At 41.4% G+C, this 20,658-nt stretch overlaps 1 protein-coding gene across 2 annotated transcripts in view; it reads left to right on the plus strand.

The window, feature by feature from the left end:
* Nucleotides 1-20,658, plus strand: part of GLS2 (glutaminase 2) — a 116,484-nt gene that overhangs the window by 17,021 nt on the left and 78,805 nt on the right. For both annotated transcript variants that reach the window (XM_073613925.1, XM_073613924.1), the window contains exons 2-3: nt 13,303-13,399; nt 18,612-18,733. In XM_073613925.1, coding sequence (XP_073470026.1) covers nt 13,303-13,399; nt 18,612-18,733 — 219 coding nt within the window. The remainder of the gene's footprint in view (nt 1-13,302; nt 13,400-18,611; nt 18,734-20,658) is intronic.

The following is a 20,658-nucleotide window of genomic DNA, read 5'->3' on the forward strand; positions in this document are numbered from 1 at the left end:
GGTCGGGCCTAATGAAGGGGTTTTGCATTTTTTTAAAATTGATTCACAGTCAACAATGCTGAAATTTTCTGAATTTTCAGTACAAGAAGGGAAAACCCCTCTAACTTCAAGGGGAGGCCTCTTTTTTTTTATTTCTTTTTTTTTTTTTTTTTACTTTTCCTGTTTGTTCTATAATGCAAAGCTCAATATCATAGCATTGAATACTAGGCTAATCCCCCCCCAAATCCCTCTTTTATTCACATTTGTGATTTGGGTTACATGTCTGGTGTGTGCCTTGTCTTTGCGTCTATGCTGTTTTTTTTTTTAACTCTCCCTTGGAGAATCAATATACCTTGAGAACCTCATTCAGAAACATCACTGAACAAATATGTCAACTCATTTTAGTTAAAAACGGAGGTATTACAAAACTACTCTTGTACTATTTTATGTTTGCCCTAATGCCATACCAAAGATCTCTATGATCTCAAACAATTCAGGGTTAAGCATGAAGACTGGAAAGGCATTTTTTTTTTAAGACAAGAAAAACCAGAACCAGTAAAACTGTTTACATATTCCTCAGAATATATATATGTTGAAGGACAGAGTGTAAGGCAGTGGGTTAATTTCAGTACAGTAGTAAAAACGCCCTCATTGCCCTTTTGCTTAATATGTACTATAAGACTGTATTTATTCAACTTCATGCATGATAATCAGCGTACTCGACGAAAAAAAGTTGGAAACAAAAAATTATTAATTGCACTTACAGGAACCACTTCAATACAGGGCACCTTTACCCCCTTCCTAACCAGGACAATTTTCAGCTTTCAGCGCTGTCACACTTTGAATGACAATTGCGCGGTCATGCAACACTGAACCCATATGAAATTTTTATCATTTTGTTCACACAACTGGAGCTTTATTTCGGTGGTATTTAATCACCACTGGATTTTTATTTTTTGCTAAATAAACAAAATAAGCCTGAACATTTTGAAAAAAAAAACAGGCTTTTCTTTGTTTCTGTTATAAAATTTTGCAAATAAAAAATTGTTCTTCATAAATGCATTCTGCTACATTTCTTTGGTAAAAATAACCCAAAATCAGTGTATATGGTATATATCTGAAAAATTATCAATCCTGATGTACTGACGGCCTATCCCATGTGTTGAGGCCCTAAAATGCCAGGACAGTACAAATACCCCTCAAATGACCTTATTTTGGAAAGTAGACAGTCCAAGATATTTATTAGGAGGCATGGCTGTTTTTTTGAAGTTTTTGTCATAATTGTTTGGAAAATGAAGCAATTAAAAAAAAAAAAAAAAAGTTTTTTTTTTTGTTTACATACTGTCACCAGTGTAGTACAGAATCATCATATAGCTGGTGTAGCGGTGATCAGGGAAAATGAGTGGTAACAGTGCGAAAAAATAAAGAGTTATAATTTTTTTTTTACATATTTTTCTTTTGTTCACGATTTTTTGTTTTAACACAGTGTGACCAGAGCAATATAATGTTACCATAGTAACATTGTACTACTCTGGGGAAGTGATTAGGATTTTTTTTTTTTTTTTACACATTATCTTTGCTTATAGCAGTGAATTACATTGCTATAAGCCAGCATTTTACTGAATGAAACTGATTAATTCAGTTTGTTTTGTTGTGATTAGCTATGATTGGTCAAAGCTAATCACATGGTATAGATGGGCTGTAATTGGCCCCGTCTGTACCATGTGATCAAATTGACCAATCACAGTTAGCAACACAATTGTACACACCAGATGGCATGAAAGGAAGCCATCCACTGTGTACAACTGTCATGTGACCTGCTGTAATTGGTCACATGGTACCGGCAGCGACTGTGTCCTATGGCCCCTTTTCAAAAGACGTCATATGAATGGGATGGGAAAGCGGTAGTAAACGCTGTAAATAAAAGAAAAAACTTCCTGCGCAAGTCAATGGCATTAGTGAGAGTATGTACTGCATACAAGCACATTATGAAAGACTTAGGTTAAAACAAAGCCCTCCAGCGGCACGTTGTCACCACTGAAAGGAGCATTTCCGGCAGGTAGAATACAGTGGTTACTACTAATGGATGGCTATAGCCACTGGCAGTAACTGTATGTAGAAAAATCCGTCAGGCTGATTGTACCCAAGTTGATCGATCGATCAACTTGGGTACAATCAGCCTGCCCATACATGGTTCAAATCTTGGCCTGTCCCTGCAAAACCAGCCGAGAGTCGAACCATCTGTGCCTGGCTTTACACTAAGTTCCCCCCACCCGCCCACCTATTAGAGCATTTTGGCCCTAAGTTACTGCTTCCATTAATTCACTAACTCAATTACCTAATATATGTAATCCCTAAAGATGCCTCTTTGGATGTATTGATGATGATTCTCTCCCCAAATGTTCCAAGCTCTTTCTGCGCTTAGTTCGGTTCTATGCCAAGAAGTCTATAGCAATTGGAAGATCCACCTACTGTTGCTTTTTGGCTCAACCACATTAATCAGGCACTCGTACTATACAAATTGACATATGAGGCCAGGGGTTGCCCTACGAAATTTAATAAAATCTGGGATCCATGGGTGAAACTCAGACTGTACTATAACACCCAATACTTAGGATGTTGTTTGGCACTAGGGCCCATTTGCTGACTTTATCGATTACTGTGTATATATACTTTGTTTTGTTAGTAACCTGCACCTCATATCTTTTGTTGTGTCTGTGTCATATGGTTGCTCATTTACTATTTGATGATAGTGTACTGAATGAATATTCTGTTTATACTATATTACAATATCTGAGCAGTGTTTGCTCTATTCCCCCTTCTTTTTGTACTTGTAAACCCTGTAAACGTACCATAAAGTAAAAAAAGAATTCCCCCACCCTCATCCATAGTGCTGCACACTAACTAAAATACTCACCTTCATCCATGATCTAGCAGTCTTCACTGTGTGGAACCCCTACTCATTCACCAAAAACACAACTCCTTTAAAAAAAATAAAAGTACATCCATTGTCAATCACATCATCCATCAATGTAGGGCCACCTCAATCATAATGAACGATGGCCGACCCCCATGAAGAAAAAACCCAGCCAACACCCAACCACTCCAGGCACTTGCCTTGAATCGAATGACACTTCACTCCTCCCCACCGCTAAAGTAAACAAACTGTAGTTGTCACCCAGTGATGTCATTGACCAAATCTGGACATATCTAAATATGGTCAATAATGTCACTGGATGACCCTGCCCCTTTGTTTATTTTAGCGGTGGGGGAAGCAGAGTGCAAGGCAAGCGATGACAGCAGTTGGTTGTCGAATGGTGGCTTTCTTTTTCTTTGTGCAGGTTGGCAGCCATCATTCATTGTGATTAACGTGGACCTACATTGCTGGATGACGTGATTGATGATGCTTGTAGATCAGGAGGCATTTTTTTTTCTTAATAAAGGACTTCTCAAACATTCTATTTTTGTGAATGAGTAGGGGTACTATGTACCCCTTGCTCATTGACATGGGGGCGTGAGGGCTGGGATCTAGGGGCCCCCTTATTGTTAAAGGGGACTTCCAGATTCTGATACGCCCCCCACCCACAGAGCACTGAACCAGGGGTGTGCGGAAGAGGCTGTGTCCTAGTCTCATTAACATGGGGACAAAGTGCTTTGCTAGGGGGGTCCCCCCGGAGCAAAGTACCCCACATTTTAAGGGCATGTGGCCTGGTAAGGTTTGGGCAGGCCACACACTGCCCCCCCCATTCCTTGCCTGCAAGGCTTCACGCTCAGATAAGGGTCTGGTACGAATTGTGGGGTGGGGCCTCACACCATTTTTTTAATTTTTTTTTCATTCGTGTCCCCCTTAAAATCCATACCAGACCTAAAGAGCCTGGTGTGGATTGTGGGGCGGGGACCCCATGCTTTTTTTTAATGACAGCTCCTTTGTTTACATTCTGCTATAAGCTGGGGATCCCTGGCTGACAGCGAGGATTGTTAGGATGCCGGTTCCTAACAATCAACACAAAATGCAGGTTGAAAAGCACAAAATAAACGCATATTAAATACAGAGCACTTTGAGCCTACATCCCAGCAATGTGGTAGTGCTGTCTGTTGACACAATTTATAAAATGAACATCTCCAAGTAAAAATATAGATTTTTTTCATTTCTGCCTAAATCTGATTTTCTCTTTTGGGTTTGTTCCCATGACATGGGGATCCTACTTGTACTAATATGACAAATAAAGCAGAGCTTAGGGACCTTGCTAAATCATTGTATAGTTCAGTGCAAATATTGGGACACTTCTGATGGAGGCCAAATACTTTTACCACACCAGCAGGTGACATTCTACCACAAGTGGACTAATCCATTTTGTGGGGCACTGCATTTTAAATAAATACTAATACTACTGATACTATGTATTCTAACTACAATTGGTATAAATAACCTTTCATACAGATTACAAATCTACAGTATATGTTAATAGATCACCTGCACTTCCATATGTAGCATTTCATACTATTTTTCCCCCAATAGAACCTACACAATTTCTGGTTTTATTCAGAATTATACAAGAGATCCTGGGCTGTAAAAAATTTCTGGGCAACCAGAATTTTACTAATTTGTGAATGCGGCAGGCTGTCCATTTAGTTGGCCCATGTCTTCATAAATTCTATGTGATCTCTTTGTTTGTCCTGTTTAAATATACAAATAAGTGTTCCTCTAGTGCCATATACAAATAAGTGTTTCTCTAGTGCCAGTGTTCTGACAATGTGCTTCTTTAATGTGACTCATGGCACCATAGAGTATGCAGGAACTGCATTTGTCTAAATGTCCGAAAAGATGAAAAGAAGATAGACCAGCCATTCTCAACCAGCATGGTGTGGACCCCTAGGGTCCCTCCAAAGGTTGCTAGCGGTTCCTTGAGCTGTGGCTAATTTACCTCTCATTTGATGGTGCTTGCATAATCCCAGGGCCAGTGGCACTTTGCAGAGCCATCTGCATGACGCCAAAAATATTTTTAGCTATCTGTAGTGGGTGGCATCCTGGCTACCACTATAAGGCTGGGTTCACATCTAAGCCGCATGCAGCTCGCAGCAGGGGCCCGGTGCGCCCCTGTTCTCCATTTTAGAGATGAATCAGGGCTGAAATTTTGCCTGAATTCAGCCCTTAAACTGAGCCAAAGATGCACCAGACCTCTGTGCAATCCACTCCGCGGCCGCCACAGAGATGTGTGAACCGCCTCTATAGAGAGCCAGTCACAATCTCCCCTCATGCGAATTGGATGCAGGGAAACTTTCTTCCCACTAGCCACCAGTGCAATGTAAGTTGTCTTTAATCCACTGACCCCCAATGAGTTGCTTGTAGCAGGGATTACGCAAGACCAAAAAATTATTTCAAGGGTTCGTCTAGAATGAAAAGACTGCTTTAGACAGTGCTCACCAAATCTGAGACAGATAGGTCATAGAAATTACCTTTCTATTACCATTAACAATCTTTCCTGCCTATAAGATCATTTGTTCACAACATACATGTCCTATGGTTCCTCATGGTATAGTAATGATACCTCCAATTACAATAAATATGCATGTATCTTGTATACAATTTTTTGATTAGCTAAAGATGGAAACAAATATCGAAAATAACAGTTTGCTCAAAGCTGTTCTGAAGGCACATTAGATTTATATAACTAGTTCAGGAACTCCCCCTTTTCTCCGCCCCTACCCACCTCCCAGTACCGTCCCTTTTAGACAATATAGAACCAAGTATTATTTTGAGGTGCTAAGTAATTTGTATGGAATTTGGTAATGATATCAAGAAAAGCAGTAAAATATATCCCTTGCGGCCAGCAACAATATATCCCCCTAACAACAATGGACCAACCACAACAAAATTTCCCCGCCAACAACAATAGACTCCCGGCAGCATAAACAGATCTCCGCACAGCCAGCATTAATAGTCTGTCTGGCTGCCATCAACAATAGACCCCTTCCCCAACATTAGATCTCTTTCAGCAACAACTGACCCCCCAGCAACATAAGACCCCCCCCAACAACAATAGGTCCCCTACCCACAACACACACCCCAGCACCCCTTGGCATTACATACAGTCAGTCCAAGAGGTGCCGAAACTGCATTAAGCCTGCGTTCCCACTAAAAAAAGCCCTGCATATACCCATTTTCACTGTTGTTCGGGCCTAATGAAGGGGTTTTGTATTTTTTTTTTATTGATTCACAGTCAACAATGCAATATTTTTTGAATTTTCATTACAAGGAGGGAGAACCCCTCTAATTTCAAAGGGGGCCTCTTTTTTTTACTTCTCCTGTATGTTCTACATGCTGCAAGGCTCAATATCATAGCACTGAATACTAGGCTAATCCCCCCAAAATCTTCTTTTATTCACATTTGTGATTTGGGTTACGTGTCTGGTATGTGCCTTGCCTTTGCGTCTATGCTGGGTTTTTTTTCACCTCTCGCTAAGAGAATCAATATACCCTGAGAACCTCATTTAGAAATATTGTTATGTCAAATATGTCAACTCATTTTAGTTGAAAATGGAGGTACAGTATTACAAAACTACACTTGTCATATCTTATGTTTGCCCTAATACCTGACCAAAAATCTCTTTGATGTCAAACAATTCAGGGTTAAGCATGAAGACTGGAAAGGCATTTTTTTTAAGACAACAAAAACCAGAACCAGTAAAACTGTTTAACATATATATACTCTGAGGAATATGTAAAGGACCGAGTGTAAGGCAGTGGGTTAATTTCAGTACAGTAGTAAAAACGTCCTCATTGCCCTTTTGCTTAATATGTACTATAAGACTGTATTTATTCAACTTCATGCATGATAATCAGCGTACTCAACAAAAAAAGATGGAAACAAAAAATTATTAATTGCACTCACAGGAATCATTTATTAACCACTTCAATACAAGGCACTTTTACCCCCTTCCTAACCAAGACAATTTTCAGCTTTCAGCGCTGTCACACTTTGAATGACAATTGCGCGGTCATGCAACACTGAACCCATATCATTTTGTTCACACAACTAGAGCTTTGTTTTGGTGGTATTTAATCACCACTGGATATTTATGCTAAATAAACAAAATAAGCCTGAACATTTTGAAAAAAAAAACACGTTTTTCTTTGTTTCTGTTATAAAATTTTGCAAATAAACAATTGTTCTTCATAAATGTATTCTGCTACATTTCTTTGGTAAAAAAATAATCCAAATCAGTGTATATTATTTAGTCTGTAGGAAAGTTATAGAGTCCACAAACTATGGTATATGTCTCAAAAATTATAATTCCTGATGTACTGATGGCCTATCCTATTGTTGATGACCTAAAATGCCCGGACAGTACAAATACCCCCCAAATTACCTTTTTTTGGAAAGTAGACAGTCCAAGGTACCGTATTTATTAAGAGGCATTGCAGTTTTTTTTTAAGTTTTTGTCATAATTGTTTGGAAAATTAAGCAATTAAAAAAAAAAAAAAATGTCTTTTTTTACATACTGTCACCAGTGTAGTACAGCATTATCATATAACTGGTGTAGCGGTGGTCAGGGAAACTGACTGGTAACATTGTAAAAAAATAAAAAGTTATAATTTTTTTAATTTTTTAATTTTATTTACGATTTTTTTGTTTTAACACACTGTGACCAGAGCAATATAATGTTACCATAGTAACATTGTACTACTCTGGGGAAGTGATTAGGATTTTTTTTTTACACATTATGTTTGCTTATAGCAGTGAATTACACTGCTATAAGCAAGGATTTTACTGAATGAAACTGATTCATTCAGTTTGTTTTGGTCAAAGCTAATCACATGGTACAGATGGGCTGTAATTGGCCCCGTCTGTACCATGCGATCAAATTGACAAATCACAGCTAGCAACACAATTGTAGACAATAGATGGAATGAAAGGAAGCCATCCATTGTGTACAACTGTCATGTGACCTGCTGTGATTGGTCATGGTGGTCAAAACTACACACAGTATAAACCCTCCACCATAAAAATGACAGACTTGTCCTTTAAAAACCCAGCTATAACATCCAACACACAACTTCTACTGAAAAACTATAGCCACTTCCTGAAAGATAAAAAGGATATCCACCTTGCTCTAGAGTTGCCACCTCATCCCTTTAAACCCAAACATATATTAATTACACAGGATCTGCATTAAATTAGCCTTAGAACCTGTGTAATTCCAATGTGGTCAGGTTTAATGGGATGAGGTGGCAACCCTAACTTGCTCCCCTCCCTAGATCTTCCAAAAGCGCATTCACTGCAGCTGTCCCCTAAAGGTATGAAAATTCTCTATATTATAGTATCATATACAGGGTGGTTGCACAGAACCACAGTGGCCACACATTGATCAAAATTTGATTCATGTGTGGCCAGCTTTACCTGAGTTCTCTTTCGATCCAGCACTGTGCCCATCTGCAGCAACCCTGCTCTCTCTTTCTACATACACAAGGCTATACTGACAGCAGCAGGAGTCATTGGCATCTGCTGCTGTCAGTCAAATTCTGTAAAGGAGAGAGCGGGGGGGGGAGGGGTGGCAAAGCCACACTGTGTGTCTATGGATGCACACAGCCTGGCCTGGGAGCACGCCCGCATGGTTGCCCCCTCAAAAGTCAGTTTTCTGATGGGCACCAAGAGAAGAGGAGGAACAGAGAGTGCTGCAAAGGACTCCAGAAGAGGAGGGAAGCCCCTGCTCTGTGCAATAGAGAGCAGGGGCTTCCCATTGCACAGAGCAGGTAAGTATACCATTTTTTTACTTAAAAAAAAAAGTCTTCAATCATTTTAAACTACTACATTTATATCTTCTAGGCTGACCATTCTTACATTACATGCAATTTAGTAATTGCATAAGAGAATACCCAAACAGTGTGCAGTACCCTTCTAGTTAGGTTTGTTAGGATGCTAGGCAAATAGTCTGATATTTAGAGCAGGCTGTCTTCTTGTTGGAGGGAATCCACCCGTTTGGGTTTGGGTGGCTACCCCCATCTGCAGCAGCTAATATTCATTGAGGTCCCAGCTATTGTATAGCTAGAGGACCTACCCCTAGAGATTCATCTTTGAAGTTAGTCAAGGGAACCTTCACTTAAGGACCTGGTCTGGAGAGCTCACTGAAGAGTGCCCAGGGGAAGTTAGAAGAGGTCTGGCTGTCCTGTGGCATTTTAAACCTTAACCTCTCCCTCACTGAAAAGCAGCTGGTAAATACTGGAAGGAGGCATCCAGTGATCCTGTGATATTGTGAGTACTGACCTGAGCTCAGCGTTCTAGTGATTGTGTGCTGTATGCCTTGGGTGGAGGAGCCAGTGGTATTCCTGACTGGGATAGCTCCTAAAAAGGGACTCAGTTCTGCCATCTGTACTTGTTCCCGCTTAGAGTCTGCTCAGAGAGACTTAGCAAGGTGAAGTGTTCTCCTGCAAATGTTCAAGGAATCTGTATTAGCTCATATTACCCCTGTCCCATCCAAAGTTCTTCAGCAAATAAAATCCTAGAAAGACATCCCCTGGACTGATTGAGCCGGAGCAAGTGGAATTTTGCTGTGTGCCTGGCTGCCTCTGCATTAATTTTGGAAAAGAACCTGTTAAATTACAGTGGCTCCTATGGGAGTAGCGCTACAAGAGTCTGCAGCTAATTTCTCAATTGAAGTTTGTCTGACTGGGTGGCATCCTATGGCTCAAATTTTGGCTGAATCATAGGAATTATTTAAAGTCTGAACCGTGTATGACCATCTTAATAGATCTAGGCAGCCAAACCTATATTTGATTACAACTTTTAATTTGTATATTGAGTTTGGTCCAGCCCCAAACTCCAGCCCCAGGCCTAAGTATTGGTCAGTGTGACCATCTTTAATCCCAAAGTACCAATAAGGATGGCCGGGAGGCAGGAGGAGATGGCATCATACTTCAAAGATACAGAAAAAGCAGGGATTATTATTACAGGATTTATATAGCGCTAACAGTTTGCAAAGCGCATTACAATATAAAGGGAGACAATACATTGACAATACATTTCAATACAAGAGGGTTAGGAGGGCCCTGCTCCTGCAAGCTTACAATTTAATAGGGATGGGGCTGGTGGAACAAAAGGTAATAACTGTGAGGGATGAACTGAGGATTCAGTTATTAGCTGAAGGCAGGATTTGCTCCCCTGAAGTGATGAATCTTCAGAGAGCATCTAAAATAGACAGAGCAGAGATATCCGGACAGATTGGGGAAGTGAGTTCCAGTGGATGGGACAGACTCTGGAGAAGTCCTGGAGATGAGCATGGGAGGAGGAGATAAGGGAGCTAGAGAGCAGAAGGTCTTGGGAGGAGAGGAGAGGACTGTTTGGGTGATATTTAGAGATAAGTTTGGTGATGTAGCTCGGGGCAGAGTTGTAAATGGCTTTGTATGTTTTTGTTTTGAATTTCATTAGTTTGGCAATGGGAAGCCAGTGGCGGGATTGGCAGAGAGGAATGGCGGAAACTGAACGGGTTGGTAAGGTGGGTGAGTCTGGCAGCCACATTCATGATAGACTGAAGAGGGGATAGCTTTACATATAACTTCAGTTGCTTAATAAATGTGGATATTCTGATCATTTGGACATGCAGTTTTACCTGACATTAACGTCTGCATATATATATTTCATTGTATGCTCACTTGGAATTGCCCAGGTTTGTGACAAGCTTAAACAGTCTATATTCATAAAGTAATTGCTATCATTTTTTTTTACTAATTTACATTTATTTTCTGTAACAAAAAGGCTAGACTGAACATTTAGGCTTCAATACAAAAACCAACCGAACTGATTATGGATAACACAAAAGATTTATGTTTAATTATTAACTTTTAGGACCATACGGGTGAAAGAACAAATTACTGTGTCAATACTCAAAGCAACAGAAGTGGGACACTGCTGAACATTAACAGAAACAATTCAGGAATGAAAACCCTGCCTCAGTCACTTCCAGATATACAGTGTGGTCACTGTATTACACATTATGCATTATTATGCTTAAAGAAGAACTTTACTTTGCAAGGCAAATTTTAATATAGTCAGGTACATGTAGAAAAAAGAAAATAAAATATTAGGATATTAGGATCTAAATGCTGTTAGGCACAAACAGGGCATGCCTTTCTACAGTAAGTGTGTGCTTAAGTGATTAAGTAATTTGGATATTATATATAATTAATTAAGGGTGGAGCCATATAAAATATTTCCCCTGAGGCACCATTCCTAATCAATAAGTAACTTACACATATCATGTTTTATATTTAATTTCTCCTTTCTTGCAAAATTGTACAGCATGTACCTAGAGGTAATATTCTAATCAAGTCTTGGAGGCTGTGGCTGGATTGTTACCACCTTTCCTCTTCACAACCACGATTGCAGAAATTATCCTTCAGAACAGAGTCGGCTGTGTGCAGAGAAACCTGCTGTAATATTGACATAGAAGGGCACACAAACAAGGTTTACATTGGGAACAGCTACTAAAAGACTACTTGAACTAAAAAAAAAACACAAAAAAAAAACATGAAGATTGACTATCTGTTAGGGAGCACCTAGATATGTTAATAATGCCTGCTTAAGCATTACCATGAAAAATTTACTGGTTGCCCTAAATTGTTCCCACAAAAATAGCAGTGTGCTGCCTACAGTTTTATACCTGTATTTATGCAGCGTGAGATCATCTAAGGCACTGTGCCTGTGACACCTAGTCTCACAAGATTTGGAGTGAAATTCAATGATGTTACTACTGTGCTACTCGAGACAAAGCTGGGTCTGCAATGCAAGAATCTCCCTGTTTTTGGCTAAATAAATCTGAGTATTTGTGCTTCCTGCTCCTCTCCTTAATTAACAAAAACATGAAGATCATGACCCATGGTAAATTTACAAACTATACATACAAATAAGCACACTGACGATATTATTTACATTATTACATACAGTACATTCATAAGTATACATTGCAAAGATTAACCCAACAGGAGTTAAAGTGATACTAAAGTCTGGCTTTTTTTGGTTAAAAATAACAAACATGCCATACTTACCTGCTCTGTGAAGTGGTTTTGCACAGAGCAGCCCAGATCCTCCTCTTCTTGGGTCCCTTGCCGGCGCTCCTGGCCCCTCCCTCCGGCCAAGTGTCCCCACAGCAAGAAGCTTACTATGGGGGCACCCGAGCTGAACCGCTGCTCTGGGTGTCCGTTCAGACATGGAACCCTGGCCTTAACCCCGCCCCCTCTCTCTCCTCATTGGCTCACTGACTTTGATTGAGAGCAGTAGAAGCCAATAGCGCCGGTTGCTAACTCAGTCAATGAGGAGGGGAGTCCAGGACAGCCGAGTCTCTTGTGCAACATTGCTGGATTGAGATGGGGCTCAGGCAATTATTAGGAGGGCTGAGGGGGGTTGCTGCACACAGAGGTTTTTTTTTATCTTGATGCATAGAATGCAATAAAATAAAAAAAACTTTTGCCTTAAGAACCACTTTAAGTTTTAAAGTGTATCCAAACGCCCAAAAAATGTATATATTGCAACTTACCAGTCTTTTGATGTGGGGGCTGCATTGGTTGTCTTTTTTTACATTTTTGTATCCCTTATTTTCACCTGGTAATGCTACCAGTAACACATTTCCTGTCTCTAGGTGTCTATACTCATTTCTCCACTGTATCTGTGGAGGGAGCCATGGTTGCCACCAAGCTGCCTTTGTTCATTACATAAGCGATGACAGGATTATAAGAAACATGAGATTATTTTTCTTTCTGTCCTGCTCTTAGGATGTGGCAGGGACACCGCATTTCTGGCAAGATAAACAGATATTTTCTGCACCTGCTGGAAATTGTCTTAGCCTAAATAAAGAAAACTAATACAGCCACCACATCTAAGGACAGGTATGCTGAAATATATTGCATTTTGGCGTTTGGTTTTAGATACACTTTAATGTTTATATGCCCTTTACTGTATAATTGTCATTTTATTTTTCTTATGCTTAAAAGTGAAATCTACTAGTTTGTACTAGAGGCTTTTAACATGCTAACAGTCTATTTTGTTTATGTCTCTCTGTATTATAATGTTCACAGTTTGGTTTATATCAATGTGTAAAAGAATGCATGTGATTTAGTATTGTTTGTTTAATATGGACAATGGACATGAACCTCCAGTCATAGCTGACACTTCTTGGCTGTAGGTAACATTCTTCTTTGAAGTGCTGTAGTGTTGGCATCACTAAAGTCTTGGCGGGCTGTGAAAATACAATGCATTATCAAAAAAAACAGAGGACATCTGTATAAAATTTAACGCATGTACATTTTATTTGTTGCCTATCTGATTTCAGAATTGCCAGCAACACTGTTTTACAACGCCTCACCAATCTTCTCTTCTACACAATATCTGAAGGACAAGAACAACTGCCGGTCAACAAGTTTATTAACGTAAGAGGCTGTAAAAATGTAAACCTATGTCTAACCATCTGTGATTGAAACACTAGTACAAAACTGCTACAAGTTGCATAATATAGAGTATACTATTTCATAGGCAGCAGCATGCAAGAACAATGTAACAAAAAACCCACAAATGTGGTGTATGCCGGGTATACATTGGGAATGTGTGACTTGCCCAATAGACTGAAGTAGATTTACATATTAACATCAGGAGCATGTGACTCAGCACAGGTTTTTGGCTACTGGCCTGTTGCTGTCACTTGTGGGTAGGGAGAATCCTCAGCCATGCGGAGCTCAATTAAAGGTACACAGGGGTTACAGTCTCTGGAGTGCAGGGGATGATGGGGGCACAGGAATTCCAGAACTGAAGCTAGAATGGAATCCCTAAAGCTGCCAGCAGTGGCATCACTAGGGTTGGTGTCACTGGGTGTGGTAAAACATGGTGTCATACCCCCTCCACCAAACATAGTCACCCCTTAGTACAGACCCCCCTCCACTCATTTATAGACCCCCTCTATCAGTACAGACCCCCCTCCACCAATTATAGTCCTCCCTCAGTACAGACCACCCCTCCAATAAGTATAGGCCCCCCTCCATTTGTATATTCCCCCCTCCGTCAGTACAGACCCTCCCTCCACCAAATATAGTCCCCCCTCAGTATAGACCCCCCTCCACTAAGTATAGACCCCCCCACTAAGTATAAACACCCTCCCTCAGTATAGACCCCCCTCAGTATAGACCCCCACCCTCAGTATAGATCCCCCTCAGTACAGACCCCCCTTCCTCAGTACAAAACCTCTCTCCATCAGTATAGATCACCCCTTCATTAGTGCAGACCCCCCTCCATCAGTGTAGACCCCCCTCCCTCAGTACAGCCCCCCTCAGTCAGTATAGACCCCCTCCATCAGTATAGAGCACCACTCTATCAGTACAGACCCCCCTTCATCAGTACAGGCCCCTCTCAGGACAAACCATCTCCCTTCATCAGTACAGACCCCCCTCAATACAAACCACCCCCCTTCATCAGTACAGACCCCCCTCAGGACAAACCACCCCCCTTCATCAGTACAGACCCCCCTCAATACAAACCACCCCCCCATTAGTACAGACCCCCCCTCAGGGCAAACCACCCCCCTTCATCAGTGCAGACCCCCCTCCATTTGTACAGACCCCCCCTCAGGACAAGCCAACCCCCTTGATTAGTACAGACCCCCCCCAAGACAAGCCTCCCCTTCCATTAGTACAGACCCCCCTCAGCACAAGCCACCCCACTTCATTAGTGCAGACCCCCCCTCAGGACAAGCCACCCCCCCCTCCATTAGTACAGACGCCTGCTCAGGACAAGCCACCCCACTCCATTAGTACCGACCCCTCTCCCCTTATGCACCTGGGCGGTGGCTGTTGGAGGCTTCAGTGTGCAGCTGCCCGGAGAGATGCTTGCTCAGACTGTCTTTCTCTGGGTGGCGGGCTTGTGACAGAAGGCAGCCACATCAGCAGTGAGAGTGAAACTGAGGAGTCTTACTCAGGGCTAGTGCAGCACTGGTGTTCTGTCAAAATAGCCAAATCATCAAGATCTTCAATTACGTCACATCTGGCTACAGTTAACCGTTATTAATTGGAGATTTTGACGACTTGCTGTTTTGACACAACACCAGCAACCGTATATACTCCGGTACATGGTATTATGAGTGGATATTGTTAGTCCGCTCTGATACTAACCAACAAAATGGCCACATCCACGCCAGTGACAACTTTTTCCTCATTACACGCTGTTGTGTCAAAACAGCAAAGTCTTTGTGTACCGGAGTGTACACACTTGCCGGAGTTGTGGCAATTCATCTAAATCTCCAATTAATGATGATTTACAGTAACCGGAAATTACGTAATTGGAGATCTTGATGAAATGGCTATTTTGACAGAACACCGGTATGTTCCGGCTGAAAAGAGCCCTGCCTCCAGGACCCAGGATCCCCCATGGCTCCGCTGCACTCAGGATGAGATCACCCTTCTGCGGGTGTCACCCGGGTGCAGGCCTCACCCCGCCCCCCCCCCCCGCCCCCCATAGCGACGGCACTGGTTGCCAGACCATTGAAAAGACCATTAAAAAAGCAAGGTAGGAAAAGACCAAATGTCTGTAACACTGCAGATAACAGATCAACTTTGCAAGTCTGTAATAATACAGATAGCAGATAAGCTTTGCATATCAGTAAGGCCTTGTTCACACTTGCTCAAAATAATTATGCTTAACCAACACATCTATAGCATTATTGCGAGTTGCTTGTTGAATTTGACACGCCTTAAAGGTGAGTAAAAAGAACTCCCCAAACACCCTATGCATGTTTGACATGTGTTTGACGAGCGATTAAAACTTATCCCAGATGCCTTTGGCTGTTGTGAACAAGGCCTACCGGTTTGCAAACACACTGCAAACACATTGCAAACTCGCTGCAAACACATGGAGGTGTGTTTATGGTGCATTACCATAGACGTGAATAGAAGGAGTTGAGATGCTTCAACTCCTTCTAAGCTCCACTTGAAGCTTCATTTTTGAAGCGCTGCAATGCGACACAATGCAAGCTCTTCATACTTTCATAATGTGAACAGCACTGTATGCTGTCCATATTATCAGTTGCTACTTTACTAATACCCCGTACACACGATCGGACATTGATCGGACATTCCGACAACAAGATCCATGGATTTTTTCCGACTGATGTTGGTTCAAACTTGTCTTGCATACACACATTCACACAAAGTTGTCAGAAAATCCGATCGTTCTGAACGCGGTGACGTAAAATACGTACGTTGGGACTATAACGGGGCAGTAGCCAATAGCTTTCGTTTCTTAATTTATTCTGAGCATGCGTGGCACTTTGTGCGTCAGATTTGTGTACACACGATTGGAATTTCCGACAACGGATTTTGTTGTCGGAAAATTTTATAGCAAGCTCTCAAACTTTGTATGTCGGAAATTCCTATGGAAAATGTGTGATGGAGCCCACACACACGGTCGGAATTTCCGACAACAAGGTCCTATCACACATTTTCCATCGGAAAATCCTATCGTGTGTACAGGGCATAAGAGTTTGAAAGGCAGTGGTTAAATGATGATATTGATGATATTAAAGAGGATTGCAGGATGAAGGTTGCAGGCAGACAGCATGGAAGTTGTTAAATTATTGTGCCATTTGTGATGGTACAGAGGATTGCAAAATGATAGTTGCACACAGACAACTAGGCAGTGGTTTAACAATGTACCATTGATCATAATACTGTATAGAAGGTAGCAGGATGTCAGTTACAAACAGCAAGGCAGTGGTTAAATTTATGTATCATTGGTGATAATACAGAGCATTGCATGATGACAGTTGCAGACAGACAGCAAGGTAGTGGTTAAATTAATGTACCTGGGAAGGAACAGAGACGAGATGATGGAAGATGAATGCTTGATCTGGTGCCATGTTAAACTGCCATATCACTTACATTCAAATTATCATTTGAGAAGGTGCCTTTATCCCTTGGCATAAAATGAATGAAACACACAAAAACACCTCCCCCTTAGCCATTATCACCCCAGCGCAAATTTAGCCCCCAATTTGAACTCACCAGGCCTAAGATACAATAATGCCTGGCAGACTGAATCTGGTCCTCATAGTCTCCCCTCACCTGTGTCTTATGACATGTCAGAACCACAGAGGATCTTAGGAGTTCCCTTGGTTATGTATTTTTTGCTGTAACCTGTGCCTATGTGGGTTTTCTCCAGGTACTCCGGTTTTCTCCCACATTCCAAAGACATGCTGGTTGTCAGGATCACTTAAGTGCTCCTGCTCCTCATTCCAACATCTGGGTTTTGGCTATTGCATTCTCCCTGTCTGTGTCCACCTGCAAGGTGATTGATATGGTCAGTCACCTGTTATAAGCAAGCCAAACCCTCAGTTCCTTTCCTTGGGATAGTGAGTGATACCTTTGTTGTTCCTGATCAAGCTGCCTGCTTGCCTGTCTGCCCTGCTTTGCTAGTTTGGATTTCCCTGTGTATGACTTTGGACTGGATTGTTGTACTATTCCTTGAACTCAGCCTGCCTTTTTACATGGACTGTCATAGAACCACGCTACCTGTCTGCTAACTGCAAGTATCTCTTGGCTTTGTGCAGTTCGCCTCTGCCCTGATGTGGTGGCCAGGCGCTATAGCATTGTGTATAAGTCCTGGGGGCAACCAAGTACCGGTAGGCCTGCTTGCCTTAAGGGAAAGGGGGCTGCTATAGGTGAAGCACACAGAAGCCTGCTATAGTATCTGACCACCTGCGTTGGGGTAGACGTGACATTGGTAGGTTAATTGGCTCCTGTCTAAATTGTCCAAAGTATATATGAATGTCAGTTAGGGACCTTAGATTAAGCTCCTTGAGGGCAACTGGGGCCCTAATGCCGCGTACACACGATCGGACTTTACGGCATACTTGATCTGGTGTACTGGATTTCGTCGGACAATTCGATCGTGTGTGGGCTCCAGCGGACTTTGTTTTCTCAAAAGTTTGACGGACTTAGATTTGAAACATGTTTTAAATCTATCCGACGGACTCGAGTCCGGTCGAAAAGTCCGCTCGTCTGTATGCTAGTCCGACGGACAAAAACCGACGCTAGGGCAGCTGTTGGCTACTGGCTACGAACTTCCTTATTTTAGTCCGGTCGTACGTCATCATGTACGAATCCGTCGGACTTTGGTTGATCGCGTGTAGGCAAGTCCGTTCATTCGGAAAGTCCGTCGTAAAGTCAGTCGAAAAGTCCGGCGGGCAAAGTATGCCGTACGTAAAGTCCGGTCGTGTGTATGCGGCATAAGAGATGCATGGCATGTACGCAAGGTGCCCAATCCTAGCAATGCCCATGTCTTTGACAAGCAGGGCCCTCCTGTCTTTATCTATCTATCTATCTATCTATCTATCTATCTATCTATCTATCTATCTATCTATCCCTTAGAGTATGCAGATCAATGTTAAATATTCATTGTTTTCAAAATAATCTGCATTTCATTTGGGTACGATTATCTAATTACTACTAATGGTGTATAACTGAACGAAGATGGATTGCAGTACTGGAAAATATGATTGAAAGACCATGATTAACTTACTTCCACTGATTTATGGACATGAGTATCTGTTTTCTACTTTTTTTTTTCACCTTGGTTGAGGTTTCTTATCTAATGTTACAGACTCTAACATCGAATGGATTGCTTTCATCAGACCCAAGGCTGAGGGACTGCATGGACATGCTTCATGAAAATATACAAGAGTCTATCCTAGGAGCAACCATGGACCTAGAGCTCTTTCAAAAGTAATACAACATTTTTACTGTATGTGTAATGGGGAATTCAAAACAAAACTCATAGAAGATGACCAGAAATTAGCTTTAGGTTTTCTAAACCACACTGAAAAGATGGCACCTTTTTCTTAGCAAATATGTCAGTCTCAGACTGGGACTAAAGGCTAACATAAAACACACAACCAATACTGACCAATGTCTAGTAAATTGAACATAGCTGTTATGTTTTGGTATAGTTAAATGATTATGATATACTGTATATGGACTGTTCCGCTACTGGCTTATTGTATCCCAGATCTAGCAGCAGGGAAATTTGCGGACTGCGTAAACATCACATACGATCTATAACCGAGATTGTGATGGAGTTTGAGGATTTATTAAATGTGCAAGGAGCGGTGTAAAACTACAAACAATAAGAAATGCATATACAATAAGAATATGCTGGCACAAACATATAAATAAACCAGTACAGTACAACGAAAATGCACAATTACAACAGAAACCATGCAATAATTTAAATTCACACATTTTAACAAATGTTGGCATTTATCAAGCTGCATGCCCTCTGGGGCAGAACCTGGACCACAGTGAATGATTCTAAACTGATAAAAGAACAGAGCATGTTGAAATTGCTGGTCTCTGCTTTAATCTTTATTACATAACTTGATCACACACCAGCGTAATGTGGACCTATCGTCCACCTAATGCATTGAAGAAATGCATGATAGATTGCTATTTTTTTATCCTCATGTGTCTATTGTGTGCTATTTCATAACAATTAAAGTGATTGACTGAAGTGGTGAATGGCAAGCTGGCCACTTTATTTCTACAACATGAGAGAAAGAGCTGGGAACACACTGCTCAAAGCCACCTGTGAGGATCTGATGAGCTTCTGAAGAGATCCGGTGCCTGCCTGGTCTACACTAAGGGAAATCCAATGGACACAAAGAAGAATGGCGGCACATCCGGAAGTAAAATCAGAAGAATTTATTGAAAGTCCATAAAATCAAGCGAATATGACAAACATCAATCCAAAAAAGGTGTTAAGTGGACACGTTTCACACAGAAGTGTTTAATCATCAATTATGATGAGTGACGAGTAAGCACGTTTGTGTGAAACGCATCCACTGAGCACCTTTTTTGGATTGATGTTTGTCATGTTTGCTTGATTTTATGGACTTTCAATAAATTCTTTTGATTTTACTTCCGGATGTGTCGCCATTCTTCTTTGTTTCCATATTTATACAACATGCCTACCAAAATGATGGAGAAGGTTTCAGTCTCATTCCACTCAGTGTTCATTTTGACGATTTAGTTTTAATCAGTCTTTTGACTAAAATGCCATTTAGTCGTATTTTAGTCGACTAAAATCTAATGTGTTTAGTTCAATTGTAATGCATTATTTAAGAATTTCTCTAGAATTTCCAAACTCATTTTATACTCCTGGAGTAAAAATCTAATAACATGTTATTATTTATGGTATTAAAGTGATTGTAATGTCTCAAGGTTTTTCACCTTAATGCGTTCCATGCATTAAGGTGAAAAACCTTCTTTGCTACAGCTGTCCTCCAGACTCCCCCTTTTACTTACCTGAGCCAGATCCGATCCAGCTATGAGCATGAGCCCAGCGGCTCCAGCCGCTGTCTCTCTCATCATTGGACAGATTGATAGCAGCAGGAGCCATTGGCTCCCGCTGCTGTCAATCAAATCCAGTGATATGGAGGCGGGATCAATGGACGCAGCAGTGGGACTCAGGAGCGAGTCCACACGGGTGCCCCCATGGAAAGGGGCTTTTCCATGGGGTCACCCGATGAAGGGGGAAGCCAGGAGCGCCAGCGGGGCACCCCAGAAGAGGAGGAATGGGGCTGCTCTGTGCTAAACCCTTGCACAGAGCAGATAAGTATACCATGTTTGTTATTTTAACCCTTTCATGTCTA

The sequence above is a fragment of the Aquarana catesbeiana genome, linkage group LG02 (assembly GCF_042186555.1).
Source record: "Aquarana catesbeiana isolate 2022-GZ linkage group LG02, ASM4218655v1, whole genome shotgun sequence".
Taxonomy (NCBI): domain Eukaryota; kingdom Metazoa; phylum Chordata; class Amphibia; order Anura; family Ranidae; genus Aquarana; species Aquarana catesbeiana.